The sequence below is a fragment of the Camelina sativa genome, chromosome 18, assembly GCF_000633955.1.
Source record: "Camelina sativa cultivar DH55 chromosome 18, Cs, whole genome shotgun sequence".
NCBI lineage: Eukaryota > Viridiplantae > Streptophyta > Magnoliopsida > Brassicales > Brassicaceae > Camelina > Camelina sativa.
Window position 1 is genome coordinate 922,190 of NC_025702.1, and position 16,701 is coordinate 938,890.

Consider the following 16,701-nt stretch of genomic DNA (forward strand, 5'->3'; position numbering starts at 1 on the left):
ACATTACACCTAACCACGCAAGCAGGGTTCGAGATACCACAATACTTACAAGCGTGCTCCGTGAAATCATTCTGACCATAATCGAAACCATCATCATCTCCAGTCTCCTCGAAGTTCAAATTTCCGATACCAGCGGCCAATGCATCAACCTGACTAGTACTACTAACACCACCACGTCCCGCTTTTGCACCATTCCCGGCACCGGCAGAGAGGGAAGAAGGTGACGAAGCCTCGGAATGATGATCCGCGGCAGCTCCTCCTCCACCACGATCGGAAGCGTCAACGATTGAAATAGAATCAGACGGGGTAGGCCATGCCGTCGGTGATCCAAANAGTAAATTGGCATGATGAATTTGCGGTTACTCTAACAAAGAGTTACTATTTTTCAATATAAGGCAGAGAAAATCTATACCTGATATGCATCTTCATACTTAGGTTGAACAGGCTGAGGTTCATCGTCTACACCAGGTTTTTCAAGGTCTTCAAGAGTAGCATCCGGATTTGTCTTCCATAATTCCTCTATCTTGTTTATTTGCTGTGCGCTAATTTGGCGTGCCCGCAGCTGTTCCTGCTCTGATGGGACCTGTAAAAACAAGAGTTAATAATAGCTCTCACATGAGCATGTCTTGAAAAGAAGAAAAATGCAAGGACAGAAACTAACCTTAACAAGCCAGGGGAGGAAACACCTATCGTCAATCAAGGGACACCACTGACTTAGGTCCCAGTTCATATCCTTGAGGGCATTAACATTTAAACAAGGATCTCTACAGAGAAGGACGACGACACTGTCTGTCTTTGCTGAGATGAAACCGAGGAGAAAGACATTTCGACACCCACAGTTGTAGCATTCAAGAATTGTTTCCCCTAGTGGACTGTCTCTATGGAGACAAACTTCCTTGTGTTTAGCTCGAACCTTAAAAATATAACCAACAGAAGGAAATATTGTTTAAAAGGGTAAATTACAGAAGTAATCATATCTCATAACAATGGTGCAGTAAACAAACCAAACTAGATACATAATACCACCAGCCTTAACCACAACACGTCCATTAAATGAATTCCACAAAGGGAGGACGAGAAAGAAATAAACAGATTACTAACCAGATGATTCACAATATGCGAGCCCGAGGTGTTCCCCCTTGAATTGCAGAACCACTTTCTACAGGAAGCCACATTACACCTAACCACACAAGCAGGGTTCGAGATACCACAATACTTACAAGCGTGCTCCGTGAAATCATTCTGACCATAATCGAAACCATCATCATCTCCAGTCTCCTCCAAGTTCAAATTTCCGATACCAGCGGCCAATGCATCAACCTGACTACTACTACTAACACCACCACGTCCCGCTTTTGCACCATTCCCGGCACCGGCAGAGAGGGAAGAAGGAGACGAAGCCTCGGAATGATGATCCGCGGCAGCTCCTCCTCCACCACGATCGGAAGCGTCAGCGATGGAAATAGAATCAGATGGGGTAGGCCATGCCGTCGGTGATCCAAACTCCGGGTAATCAAACTCCGAATCACCTTGAGTATCGAATTCCAAAAAGTTATACGCGTCGGCCACCGTGTCAGGCTGCGATACGGTGTCAAAGAGATCGCTCTGTTGAGAATCCATTAGAAAAGAATCTGGGGAGAAATCAAGCTCCCTGGTTACGATCGTGTCGCTCTTTGACTCGTCTCTTCTTCAATTGCTTTTTTTTTTTTTTTCTCCAGTACGAACGAGAGAGTTAGGGCTAGGGTTATGCACAAGTGAAAACGGACCCTTACAAAAAGAAAAAATAAGGCTAGAGAGAAGAAGAAAGAGGGGCGCGTGGGAAAAAAAAATAATAATAATAAGGTGTGCGTTGTTTACACGCGCCGTGGTCTATGTGTTATGGGCTTTACGTTTTGGGCCCTTTCTCGTTAGGTTTAACCGTTTAACACTTTTCGTCGGACACGGTGGCCGAACTAGAGTAAAAGTGGTAAGTTAGAGACAAATAAAAAAGGGGTTTGAGTAAAACATTCTTCCAAATTAAGGGCTGACTAGTTTTTACTGTTGTGGTTACGGAAAATTGCGGAAACTGACTGATGCAGTTTCAAGTGTTATTAAAAGTTTTTAATGACTAATTTAGCGTTTTAAAATGGTTGTGTTTACTAGAGGTAGTGGGAGAACCAATCAACACCTAAGTGGAACAAGATTTGCATTCCCTATGAATGTACAGTTCTAATAATCTATGTCACTAACTCTGGTCTTTGGAGTGTAGATAGTTTATTTAGACTGTAGGTTCTTATTCCAGTTTTGCCATGGGAAGCTATAGCATTTAGCCGTCCTATGCTTGTGATTGTCCTTGTTGTTTTTCCTTGGATTTGTTTCGAGTGTTCTTCATACCTTATGGTCCTTCCGTGTGGTCACGTTGGACCAACTCGTTCACCTCCGTCGCTAGGTGGAAAACCAGACTTTTTAGATCTCATCACTTGTGGTTTTGAGTGAAGATGTTTAGATAAATTGAGCTATTTACTCAAAACCATACTTTTACATCTCATCACTTGTTTTTATAAGGTGTTGATATCTCTGAGGATTTGAGTTATTTTTCTTTTGATGCTAGAATTTGTATTGGTTCTGCATATACAGATTCATTTCTTGCCACTATATACTATATAGTCATAATTGGTATCATAATTGTACGACGACTCCAAGTCTTGATGTAACTATGCACCTTTTTTTTAAAAAAATTACTTTTATAATAAATCATTGTAACAATGCGTTTTGAAGACAAGAAATAGCGATGTATTTATTTGGTCGATGCCAATATTTTAATTTAGTTTCTCTATATATATAACCTTATATCGCTTATACTCAAAGAACCTTACACAGTATTTGTCTTGAGAAACACATGAAATCAACAATTAACCATTGGATTCTTAATCCCACCATTGATGCCCCAGCATGATTCATGAAGCTCCCCATTAAGTTTTGGCCAGATCAGATTTCACGTAAATCTTCCATGATCCTCTGATGTCATTGCATCATATCTTGCGGATGGAGATTAACTCCGATTGACAAAGCAGTCAGTTGCACTAAATTCCTTGCAAATATATTTTTACAAAGTCTCCTAGATAAAGCTCTACCTTCTTCTACTCTATTGGGAAATTGTCTCACAAAACTTCCATGCACACACTTTTTCTTAACTTATATTAACACACTAGATTCGGATCCGTTATACTGCAGGGCAATTTATTTGTAACAAAAAATTATAATTATAAGTTGTATTTGTTTGCTTTGTTTAGTATTATAATTGTACAATAATTGTTAATTTTATGATTTAACCCACATAATACCATGAAATGTTTTATTTTTTACATAATATGAATTTAATCAACTTAATTAGATATGTTTATTTCTCTAATATCGATAGTGTTAACAAAAGAATGAAATGACGTTTTAGCCATGTAGCAACGAATTAATAATATTTAATTTATATTAATACTAGCAATTGATCCGCGCTACGCGCGAGAGTTAGATGAAAGTGTATTTGGGGGTTTTGTTGTGTATATTATTGTTTGGTTATGTAAATTCATCTTTATGTCTGTTTTTGTATTTGATTTGGGTGCTTATGTTGTTTGTTGGATATTTTTTTTAAAAAATAGGTTTCCCAGTAAGTATAATTTAGTGTGTTTTTTTTCTTTTCAAAATTTGAGATAATCTTCTGTGTGTTTTAAAATGTTTTTTAAAAATAATTATGATGAGAAGTTAACATTGTGTTTTTAAAATTGTTGTTTTGATGTATTTGTTAGTTGTGATTAATGTATTATTATTTGTCATTTTGTCATTGTCTAGTATTTGGCCTGTGCTTGGCGGGGGAGTTTGATTAGAGTGTGATATGTGTTTTTTTGGTGGATATTTATAAAGTGTTTTATTATTTTCTCTTTATATCTTGGTTGCTATTTTCTTGGTAGTTATATAAATTGCATATTTGTAGATTATGATGTATAAGTTGATTTCTGGATGTAATTATTTTTTTTGCATTGTTTTTTTTCCCTGTTATCCGTTTGTTTTTTTGTGATTGTGTTACAAAGTTTGTAAGTTAGTAATCTTTTCTAAGTTTTTTAATTTACGTACATTCGGGTGTATATATATATATATATTATTTTTTTTCCTTACATTGATTGGGTCCAAATATCCGTTTAGGCCTTTAAGTGTAGTGGTGTTTTGGGTCTAGATTGGGTTTTATCGATTTGAGGATGTATTTGTCCTTTTGGGAAATAGCTCGTGTCTTGTAGTTGTGTTTTTTCTTCTTTATCGTAGATCGGTTGTTGGATGGAATGGTGTGTATCAATATTTCGATCCAAAGGATAGTAGTAGGCTTGTAGATCTTATTTTGATGGGCGTTCTTCGTTTTGAAGCATTCATTGCGTCAATACAGAAAACTTTATTTTTTTTGGCGCCTTTGGGAAGGTTTTGTCTTACCTTCGAATTGGTGGTGGATAATTAGTGCTCTCCTGGTTAGTTCGTTGACCGTCTGTGTTAACTGGATCTCCCATGTGTACATTTCATTCTCTAATTAAGTAATCGACTCTTTTAAGAAGGTGGCTGTAAATTTAGTTTCATTAGGACCATTTTAGTATTTGGCTGGATTTACTCTGTTTTCTGATTTTCTCTTTTCGATTTTTTTTGTTTCTTTTGTGGAATTTTGTTTGTGTATGTATTGCTTCTGAAAATACTATTGGTTATGCTGTTTTTTGCTACTTTTCGGGAGCATTGGCTTTGGCTCGATTTCATTTACTAATCTTTTTTTAGCGTCTCTTTTGTGGTTTGTTAGTGTCTGCATCTCTTACCTTTTTTTTAGTTTGGTGATAGATGTGTCAAATTAGGTTTACTTTGTTTTAGTTTCGTTACCTTCATCCTGTTTTTTTTTCTTGATTCCCATATTTTGATCGGTCTTCCCTTTTGTACTTTTGCGACCTTGCTTTTGTTTACTGTATTTTTCTTTGAAGTTGTTCTTTGTGCATAACAATTTTATATCTTATAGGTAAACACCATTTTGCTAATATCTTTATCCTCCTGTTCATAGTTGTTTGTAATATCTTTTGACTTATGTTGGCATGCTGCGCTATTGTTTTCAATAAGTTGTTTCCTTTTTTGTTGTATTTTCAATTATTTGAGATTGGACACATCAACATAACATTTGAATAAAAGAACTTGTAAAGAATTCTTACATTGGAAATATAGATCATTATTAAAGGATGACAACAGTCATAAACCATATTGTCGATCGTTTAGCTAAAAGAAGAAGACAAATTTGACTATTTGTTTGTAGTAGTAGCAATGAGGGCATCTATTTTCCATGTTAGTGAAGCTACAGATGATGGTTGGTTGAACTTCTCTCAATGTAGTGAAGTAGCATTGTAATTTTTGCACAATGATTTTGTGTAAGGACTTCTTGTTATTTTTCCAGCATTGATCACCCTTTGCTTTATTTTCTTTCCAGCCTAGTTTATCCACCCACAATTGGCCTTCCTCAGTATCACCCCTGCATAACTTCACAATCCCGTAAAGGTAAATACCGTTTGCATAATTACCTTCTGCTACCTTTTTCAAGTGTTCCGACCCTTCTTTTGTGTTGTTGTTGTGAGAACACTCATGGATTCCTTTGATGTAGTGTGCCTCCACATTTCCACTTGAAATGCATTTTTCTATTAGATCTTGGTACTTGCTTATTGCTGCTAGTGGATGCATTGCTAGTGGTCTTAGGTTGAATGTTTAGTCTCGCCTCTAAACACAGCAAATCGAAAGAACCAGATTAAAAAATGCCAACACAGAAAAATTGATCACCCTTGGATGACAATACTCTGCAAAACAATTGAAAATTAGATAAAGTTGACTAAAACAGAAAAAGATAAGGAAAACTAAAGATGATTTATACCTTCTCATCTATGAGTAGGAAATCAACGCCCATGACTTGGCCACCTTTTTTAATGTTACGGGCAGGCCAATGACGAAGCATCCTTCCGACGACCAGCTTTGAGATTTGCGAATGAAACGAAGGTGGAATCCATGTTATTCAAGAGTAAAGTAAGAGAGAAAGTACAATCTTAGAAGCATGAAATTGTAAGCGACAACATTATATAGGACTAAAACTTACGACAATTGAAGAAAGCGTAGTGGGTGTTGAATGAAAAGATAGATCATTGACGCTCATGAATGGCCATTAAACACGAAACCGTTACTATGGAGAAGAAAGACAGGAGAGGCAGTGAAAGGGTGTGGAGTGGCAACCATTAATTTGAGATTGATGGTAAACTTAATCTAGAAGGGGAGAGACGGTTGAGGTCGCAATTCAGAGAACGGCTGAATGGAGGATAGGGAAGGGTTAGACTTCCACGGCAAACAAAAAATGGACCTTTAAAAGTTTAGGCCCAAAAATAGAAAAAAAATGAAATTGGATAACTTCCGAAATTAGGCCTCTTAACCAGAAAGAGGTGATGACGTGACAGCACCAGGAGTGAGGAAACTACACTTTATATATATATATATATGACAAAATCTGTCCCGCCATATAACCCCGAGATATTTTAACTTGTAGTATATCATCTTAATTTTTAATATTTTTTTGTATTATTAATATTAGTTGAGTTAGTATGATATTTATTAAGATTGTAACTATTTACATTTTATAAGATTGACTCTTCTTATAAAGTTTAAATATTTATCAGATTTAAAATTCGTAAAAGTTTAAATATATTATTAATAATTTAATGATGCTATAAAGTTTAAATTTTTTAATTTTTGAAATATTTAAAGAAGTTTAAATATGGACCTTTAAAAGTTTAGGCCCAAAAATAGAAGAAAAATGAAATTGGACTTCCACGGCAAACAAAAAATGGACCTTTAAAAGTTTAGGCCCAAAAATAGAAGAAAAATGAAATTGGATAACTTCCGAAATTAGGCCTCTTAACCAGAAAGAGGTGATGACGTGACAACACCAGGAGTGAGGAAATTACATTTTATATATATAGATGACAAAAAATGGACCTTTAAAAGTTTAAGCCCAAAAATAGAAGAAAAATAAAATTGGATAACTTCTGAAATTAGGCCTCTTAACCAGAAAGAGGTGATGACGTGACAACACTAGGAGTGACGAAACTACACTTTATATATATAGATGACAAAATCTGTCCCGCCATATAACCCCGAGATATTTTAACTTGTAGTATATCATCTTAATTTTTAATATTTTTTTGTATTATTAATATTAGTTGAGTTAGTATGATATTTATTAAGATTGTAACTATTTACATTTTATAAGATTGACTCTTCTTATAAAGTTTAAATATTTATCAGATTTAAAATTCGTAAAAGTTTAAATATATTATTAATAATTTAATGATGTTATAAAGTTTAAATTTTTTAATTTTTGAAATATTTAAAGAAGTTTAAATATGGACCTTTAAAAGTTTAGGCCCACAAATAGAAGAAAAATGAAATTGGACTTCCACGGCAAACAAAAAATGAACTTCCATGGCAAACAAAAAATGGACCTTTAAAAGTTTAGGCCCAAAAATAGAAAAAAAATGAAATTGGATAACTTCCGAAATTAGGCCTCTTAACCAGAAAGAGGTGATGACGTGACAGCACCAGGAGTGAGGAAACTACACTTTATATATATATATAGATGACAAAATCTGTCCTGCCATATAACCCCGAGATATTTTAACTTGTAGTATATCATCTTAATTTTTAATATTTTTATGTATTATTAATATTAGTTGAGTTAGTATGATATTTATTAAGATTGTAACTATTTACATTTTATAAGATTGACTCTTCTTATAAAGTTTAAATATTTATCAGATTTAAAATTCGTAAAAGTTTAAATATATTATTAATAATTTAATGATGCTATAAAGTTTAAATTTTTTAATTTTTGAAATATTTAAAGAAGTTTAAATATTTCTAATATTTTGAAAATTTTTTAAAAGTTTAAATTCTTTGAAATAAAGAACCATAATAAACCAAATAAATGTATTCTATAATAATTCAAATATAAATTCTAATTAAGTGAAAGAAAATCATATATTTATATATAGCTGACTTAGGTAGGAAGATTTCATTATCTTTTAAAATCTTACCTATAATTGATTTTGAAATTTTTTGGTAATAAATATTAAAAACAATAACATTCAATGGTAATTGAAATTATGAGGACTTATATGTATAAAGTGGTGCAAAAATACTATTATAGATATTCATTGACGAGTTATGCAGTTGCTTGGTCAGAAAACAACACCCATAACTTCTCGAGTTTAACTCTGATTAAGAATCCATCTGTTTTTGAAATTTTTTGACAATGATATTTGCAGACATCTGTTACTCGAGATCTATTGTTACGTCTTCATGAGTTCATGGTAGATTTACGGTAGTATAACTTTGTCACCCCTATGCTTCAAATAAATCACTTTACTATAACGTTTATATGTCAAACTTCATTATGTATGATGTCATTTAAGTTAAGTCTGTCATTTTAGTCTAATTTTTTTCTCATCTCTATCATAATGACTTAACTTTACCACCACATGCGGAGTTATAATGCGAATTTGTGTATTTATATCCGCAACTTTACAGGTAGAGATCTGGAAAGACGTCATATTTTCCCGTCGGAACTATCATATCGTACCGAATGTCTCTGGAACTTTGACCTCCTAATAGAACCCCTTCTAATTTACCTACTCCTTCTATTTCCCCCCGAATTCATACTTCTATGTCTATTTCCCCATCCGCCTGGGTTTATACGGTTTTGTTAGTAAACCCGATAGAAACCCATCTTAAACCGGTATGAAAGCAATTTATAACCGGATAACATTTAGAATCCGACCCGACTACTTCTTCTTCTCTTTTAAAATGAAAATCCCCCAAATTCTTACTCCACTAAGAACCCTAAAAATCTAAATTGAAAAGATCTAAATTTCTGTCTCTTTCTCTCAAAATCATGAGTAATATTTATGGGTCTTCGAGCAGGTCGACAAATGTCCGTGAAAGAGGAAGAGTTGTTGGTGTACCTAAGAGATGTTGGTGTGGAGAAGCAATTGTGGCCAAAATGTCAAAATCCGACCATAACCCAAATCGACGATACTTTCGTTGTGTGTATGCAACTGGAAATAAGGTAATACGAAGTAGAACTTATTATTTGGCTTATGAATATTGATAAGGTTCTAAACGATAACCAAATGAATTGTCCATGGTGTAGCTTATGAATGACAATCACGTTTTCAAGTGGGTCGATGAGGCTTTGTTGGATGAGGTGGAGGCAATGAAAGAGTTCATATCAGAGACAATGAAAGTTGAGAAGAAGATGCAAATGGAGCTTGAGAAAGAGATATTTGAGAGGATTGAANAGTGTGCTGAGAGTGACTCGACCGAGTAGAAGGAGCACAAGAAAAACCCAACTCGACCGGTCACTCGACCGAGCACCGGGTCGAGTTGGCCGAGCCGCCTGGCTATTTTGTCTTTTAGCATTTTTAGGGCTTCCCCTCCTTTTTCCTATTTAAGGACCTTGTACCTTGCAACCACAAGTGTGCAGCTTTTTAGATATTCTCAAACCTAGTATTTTACCCTTTTGGGGATTTATGCTTTTTACACTTTTATTTTCTTAGATCTTGTACCTCTTTTGAAGGAGAAAACACAAGATTCATAATACTTGTTTGTTTCATAACTTTCAAAGTATCAAGAATTCGAGTTTGATTCCTTCTCCAATATTGTAGATCTTTGTTTTATCTTTCTAATCATGCAAGTTTCGTTTTTTTATGGGTTTATGACTTTGTTGTTCATCATGTGTGATTGTGAGTAGTTTCTTTAGCTTTTAGGGATGGTTTAGGCTGGATGGATGTTGTGGTTATTTGATTTGGTCAAGCTTGATTGTTGTAGATCTCTTCTAGGCTAGATGTTCTTAATGCTGATCCTATAACTGAGAGGGTAGGGTTTGATCTCAAGCTTCTTAGCATCACACCAATGTCTAAGGTGCATAGATAAGGCTAGATCTAGAGATTATCATTAGGCTTGCTAAGAGATTAGAAGTCTTGTTTGATTCTTGACATATTGCTTAATGCTTGCTTGTATAGATTCTTTACTTTGTGAGAACAAGTCTAGAAATATATGAGCTTGATTGTTTTTGCCATGAGAGTGGATTAACATGTTCTTAGAGATTAATGTCTAGAGATTAGCTCATGTTGATTGAGGTTTGTTGATCAAGTTAGATAACCACAATCTAAGTTCAGCCCATGAATCCATCCCTAAGACCTTCTTTGTCTATTGATTTCTTAGTCTAAATCCTGTTGTTTGATCGTTGTTTGATTTACTTTTGTCTTGCTCTGTTTTGTCTGCATTGCTCTGTTTTACGTTTTTGTCCAGCTCGACCCTGCACTCGATCTACACTCGATCGAGTGCTTGCTCGAGTTCATTCCAGAACTCTTGTTTATGATTTGTGTATGTCTTGTCTTGTTTCTTATTTCATTCTAATTGCATTTCTGTTGCATTCATTTAGTTACCTGTTCATTACTTTCCTTGCATTAGTTCATTACATACATTACTATAGTTTGATCTCTGTTCTAGTTTTATTATTGCCATAATCATTCTGTTCCATTACATTTAGTATCTTGTCCATTCAACTTTTACATTCTGCATTTTACATTCTGCAATAGGTTGTTAGTGACAAACACCCTCTATAATTGGCTTAACTTAGACAAGTATTGCACACCATGATTGCTTGCATTCACTCATTTAGGATTGATACCTCTTATACTACAATTGCATAAGGGGAATTGAAACACCCTGCTTTCACCATTGTTCATCATCATATCATTCATTCAAATTCCATTTCACACACACACAAGAAAGATACTAGTTTCATGTAGCTTATGAATGACAATCACGTTTTCAAGTGGATCGATGAGGCTTTGTTGGATGAGGTGGAGACAATGAAAGAGTTCATATCAGAGACAATGAAAGTTGAGAAGAAGATGCAAATGGAGCTGCAAATGGAGCTTGAGAAGAAGATGGAAATGGAGCTTGAGAAAGAGATATTTGAGAGGATTGAAGAGGTAAAAGCTGAATTTAAATTCAGGATGAATAGGATGATAATTGTTATAGTATTAGGTTGTATGATCATCTTTGGTCTAGTTAAGCTAATATGATGACATTGTATGTTGTTTTCTATGTTGGTTTTGTATGAGACAAAATGTTTTTAAGAGATGATGTTATCTTGTTTCAAAATACATTCATGTTCAAAAGGAAAGAGTACATCCGACCATAGTTAATAGTAAGGTTCAAAAGATTGGACTTGACCATACTAAGACAGAACAAGATATGTTCTGAAACAGGTCATAAAACCAAAAAAAAAAAACAGTCCTACTTATGCTAATCCTCCATCCCACATTACTTCTCTTGAGTGAGACAACCTTGAGAAGATTCCACTGAGTTCCACCCTACAAATTTAATCAAATATAACCCATAATTTAATAAAACAAAGAACCATTGTTGTATCACAAATGAATCAATTTAGAAAGAAAACTAACATGTGTTGTATTCTTCTTATTCTTCTTCTTCTGGTGGTACCTACAGTTATGATCAGCTGCACCACAAATCCCACAATGCATGATTCTTTTCTTTTGCTTTGGTTGCTTCTTGGTAGGTGACTCATTAACACCTTTCTTCCTCTTCTTGTCGATCTTCTCATCGTCCGGCTTTGGAGGTGGATACACATTCTCACCCCCAGTGGANAATTTTCCCTTAGCACCAACACACCTAAACCCGATTCTATCTCTACCGTACCTGTATTGCTTTAGATTACAGCCTATTGTCAGTGCATAATCAGTCACACACTCCTTAAACGCGATTCCGTTGTAGAAACTCTGCCCTTTATACATTACACCATCGCCACGAACAATCGGTGTTCCCCCACGAGAAGCACCACCACGACCATTACCCTGAGCCTCGTCGTCACTTTCTGGGTACACATTATGACGAATCGATTCCTCCGTTTCTGTAAAATCTGTCGCAAGCTTATCGATGTGAAATTCATCTTGATCCTCAGCTTCCCCGTCGAACTCCACTCCAATAGGTGGATTAACAACAGGGACTAACACCATCCCAAGAGCCAAGAGCAAGAGAGAAAAAACGATTTGAAGAAAGAAAAATCGATTTACGGATCTAGGGTTCGTCGAGAGAGAAAGGGAAAAAACGATTTGGGAATTTTTGGGTTTTTTTATTTTTAGGTTTGATTAGGTTAAGTGATCTAATCGGGTTGTAATCGGGTCATCAATTGGTTAAAAATGGTTTAATTTGGTTAATAAAATTTGTCCGTCGGTTAACTAAAACAGTAAACCGTGTTAATCCATGTCGATGGGGAAATAGATGAGAAGGTTAATTTAATTGGGGAAATTGACATAGAAGTATGAATTTGGGGGGAAATAGAAGGAGTAGATAAGTTGGAAGGAGTTCTATTAGGAGGTCAAAGTTTCAGGGACATTCGGTACGATATGGTAGTTCCAAGGGGGAAATAGGACGTCTTTCCATATAAATCTAGTAAAAGTATATATTTGATATAATGCGCATATAAATTTTGATATAATGGGCATATTAACTTAATATGTAAATTATATTTTTTATTTATTGAGATGGAATGGATGGAACTAAATTTCAGTTTTATTATGATCTAATATACAGTTAATTGTATTGCACGATGAAGTTTATGAACTTTCTTATAAAATAATTCACTAAATAAAATCTAAAATCAATATGTGGAATATGTACTAATTAAAGTTCAAATAATTTTGGAAAAACTCAACCTATATTTTTATACGTATTTACGTGGTAGGTTGTTTATACATCATATTAACCAATTATCATACCACTGCCACATTTGTTGAACATACGAAATTTTATAGAACCAACTTAACAAATTCTAAGTTCAGGATTTGTGTATAACGGAAAACCAAAAAATTTCCTTAGTTCCCTTTTTGAGCAGTTACGTTTATTTATATAATATACCAAGCCAAAATTAAGAAACAAAAATTCAGAGCAACCAAAATCATAGAAAAAATAGATAAATTACAAAAATAGAAAAGAATGAACGAAAAGCAACCACACGTACATATAAGGAAATGGAAGCCATCCTTTACGTAGCCTCATCTTAGTAACCTCCTAAGCCATGAAATAGTTGCAAGGCCCTTTCTTCTTCTTCGTTTCTAATTGCTTTTTGACGACAATCGATCGTAGAGAAGTCTACCTCGTAGGCATCTCTCTGAAATCAAATTCAATTCCTATTTTCTTTGGTTATTTGATGTCGAATATGCAATTCTCTCGTCGTCCTAATCCCTTCCTTCTCCTCTTCTTCATCGTCCTTGCCGCTCCAGCTATATCAGCGGATGTCGCTATCTTGAGAACGGACTATTACCAAAAAACATGTCCCGATTTCCACAAGATCGTGCGTGAAGCCGTTACAGCCAAACAACTTCAACAACCAACAACTGCGGCCGGGACACTCCGTCTCTTTTTCCACGATTGTTTCCTTGAAGGTTGTGATGCATCCGTCTTGATAGCGACCAACTCGTTTAACAAAGCGGAACGTGATGATGATCTCAACGATTCCCTCCCTGGAGATGCTTTTGACATCGTCACTCGCATCAAGACAGCTCTCGAGCTGTCTTGTCCTGGTGTTGTGTCTTGCGCTGATATCCTAGCACAGGCCACACGTGACCTTGTCACGATGGTGGGAGGACCTTTCTTTGACGTAAAGCTTGGTCGTAAAGATGGATTCGAATCCAAAGCCCATAAAGTCCGAGGAAACGTCCCCATGGCAAACCAGACGGTTCGTGACATCCACGGGATGTTCAAGAAAAACGGATTTAGTATTCGCGAGATGGTAGCGTTAAGCGGTGCTCACACCATCGGATTCTCTCACTGCAAAGAGTTCTCCGACAGGCTCTACGGATCACGAGCTGATAAAGAAATCAACCCGCGATTTGCAGCCGCTCTCAAAGATCTCTGCAAAAACCACACCGTGGATGACACAATCGCGGCGTTTAACGACGTGATGACTCCGGGAAAATTCGACAACATGTACTTCAAGAACCTAAAGCGAGGGCTAGGGCTTTTAGCTTCCGACCACATCCTTATTAAAGACAATAGCACGAAGCCATTTGTGGACCTATACGCAATTAACGAGAAAGTATTCTTTGAGGATTTCGCACGTGCGATGGAGAAACTAGGCACGGTCGGCGTCAAGGGCGATGGACAAGGCGAAGTGAGACGTCGGTGCGACCACTTCAATAATCTCAACGTATAAGAAGAAAAATAAACACATAACAATATTCTAATACTATTTTTGTTTTTTTAAAATATTTGCGTGGAAGGAGAAATTAATTGAGGAGAATAAACGATTTGGTTGGTGGTATATATATGTTTATAACTATGTATTATAAGCAAGATCGTGTAATAATTCAAGATGGGATGTTTCCATGAAATATAGATAAAAGATATTATATATCGAACAATTGTAGTTAAATATAAATTTTATAGTTGATATTTGATAATTTTTCCAAGTAATTTTCCCACCCAATTGGCTTGTCTGAACTAATTTTTTGTTGCAAAAAAAAATCCACATCAATGACAGAAAATCACAGAATAATAAGCCTGTGATTAATATTAATAATATTAAGTCTCCAAAAGTAAATGCAAGAAAATAAATGGGATGAAAATGAATGAGTTAGAGAAAAATGGAACTTTGCACACACAAAAAAAAGAGAGAATAATGGAACATGGAATTAATATTGTCATTTCATTCAATTCTACTGCAATGATTAGTTGGCTTTGAAACTAAACATTTACATTGCAAATATAGGCCTTATTTTCAAAAAATTTAAGATTTGATCTCAAATTTTAATATTTATCTATCTATTATTCCAAAATAGGCCTATATTTCATGAATTTTTTAAAATTTTGTTTCAACTTTTAAATTTACCTTATAAAATCTATTTAAAAAATGATTATGTATTCGGTTTCATTTTTTGCTGGGCCGGCACTGCTTCATTGTAAATGGTAAAATTCTAGTAAAACCACAAACATGCGTAAATATTTAAACATTTGCTAATTACTAGTTTGAATAGCAATTTCAATGCGTATAGCCTTAAAATGCCATACAAATTACAGAATACAATATTAATCAAAAAGTATATTTTAATATGGTATATCATCAAAACGTTTTAACTACGGTTGTAGTTGTGATGTTTTTGAGCTAACCTTTAGGTCTACCGCAATTGTCGTTACTTATTTTTATAGCCTAGTGTTTTAAGGTGAGTGGTGACGCTTGACGTGAGCTGGCCATCTATGAATAGCATTTGTTTGAATAAAACTTCTTCATATCGGAAATTTTAGGTTGCTTATAAATTGGATCACAAATTACTAATTTTGTTCTTAAATATATATTCTCGTTAGTGTTCTGCTTTCCATAAAAGAAAAAAAGAAGCAAAATGAAGTTCTTGATTTACTTTGTTGTGCTATTTTTCCTATCAAATGGTTATACAGCCAACAGAGTTGCAGATTCTCTGATTCGTGATTCTTGCAAGAAATCTTCAAAATCTTCAAAACAATCGGAACCACATTACTACAATTTCTGCATCGCATCTATCAGTGAAAATCCGGAGAGTCAAAAAGCAAAAAATATCGATGAGTTGACCATGGTAGGAGTGAAAAACGCTATTTCGAACATGACGAATGTGAAAGGAATTGTGGAGAAGATTTTGAAGGAAAGAAATAAAAAGAGTAAATTAAGTGACAAGATGTTGCGCGAGTGCCTTAAACTTTATTCTCAGGGACATGAGTTGTTAACCAAATCTTTAGAGTACATTACATTGCGGGATTTCGATAAAGTCCACAATAGTCTTCGTAATGCAAGAGTTGTTCCGAGAGAGTGTGAAATGGGATTTAACGACGATAATAAACAGAAATCTCCGGTGACGAAAGAGAACGATGTTCTTTTTGACATTGTTAACATTGCTCAGTCTTTTAATTACAATGCTCATATAAATCCGTACAAAGTATAGTGCATGTGTAGCCGAACAGTCCGTCATATACTCTAGGGTGATAATGTGTGTGTTTTTTGTTTTTCTTTTAGTGATTTATAAAATAATGAATTGATGAAATATAAGGTCATAATAGATTATCCATGAATAGAGTAAATATAAGTTGGACATTTCAAATATTTTATCTGTTTTTCACCTTTTCTAAATTTCCTCCACCATCAGCTCACACATCATTAAAGACTTTTGTCTGTACATATATCATTTTTTCTCAATTTTTTTTTATGTACGTGTATCTATACAAGTATTTTTGTAGTAGTTTTTTTTTCAAAAATATGTTTATGGAAACATTTACCATTAAAAAGCCATTTAATGCTTAGGGGAAGGTATTGGTTTAAGATTTAGAAATAATTTTAATGACTTTAAAAGTTAGGTAAAATATGTTGTTATTCAATCAAGACTTTTAAAAACTCTATAAAAATTTGGTGTTATTGGTTGTGGATTTGTAAAAAGTTATCTAAAATCTTGATAAATCTAGTGTTATTGGATTAAGAGTTTTATAAAGTCATTAAAAGTTTTATGTTATTCAAGTAAAACAAAAGAATCTTGGATTGTTAATGAATTCAAATTTTATGTTATTGGTTTA

At 34.6% G+C, this 16,701-nt stretch overlaps 3 protein-coding genes across 3 annotated transcripts in view; 2 read left to right on the plus strand and 1 right to left on the minus strand.

The window, feature by feature from the left end:
• The window catches only part of LOC104760197 (regulator of nonsense transcripts 1 homolog), an 8,332-nt gene extending 6,574 nt beyond the window's left edge, over positions 1 to 1,758 (minus strand). Inside the window, exons 1-3 of the mRNA XM_010483084.2 lie at positions 1,102 to 1,758; positions 662 to 913; positions 413 to 583 (exon numbers count right to left, since the gene is read on the minus strand). Of these exons, the coding sequence (XP_010481386.1) occupies positions 413 to 583; positions 662 to 913; positions 1,102 to 1,620 (942 nt within the window). The 5' untranslated portion in view covers positions 1,621 to 1,758. The remainder of the gene's footprint in view (positions 1 to 412; positions 584 to 661; positions 914 to 1,101) is intronic.
• On the plus strand, positions 13,175 to 14,523 carry LOC104760198 (peroxidase 65). Its single transcript, XM_010483085.2, has one exon. It carries the CDS (start codon positions 13,319 to 13,321, stop codon positions 14,321 to 14,323), a length of 1,005 nt encoding a protein of 334 aa, XP_010481387.1. The 5' UTR covers positions 13,175 to 13,318; the 3' UTR covers positions 14,324 to 14,523.
• LOC104760199 (putative invertase inhibitor) lies at positions 15,477 to 16,178 on the plus strand. The gene has a single exon (XM_010483086.2). The coding sequence runs from the start codon at positions 15,507 to 15,509 to the stop codon at positions 16,077 to 16,079; it is 573 nt and encodes a 190-aa protein (XP_010481388.1). The 5' UTR covers positions 15,477 to 15,506; the 3' UTR covers positions 16,080 to 16,178.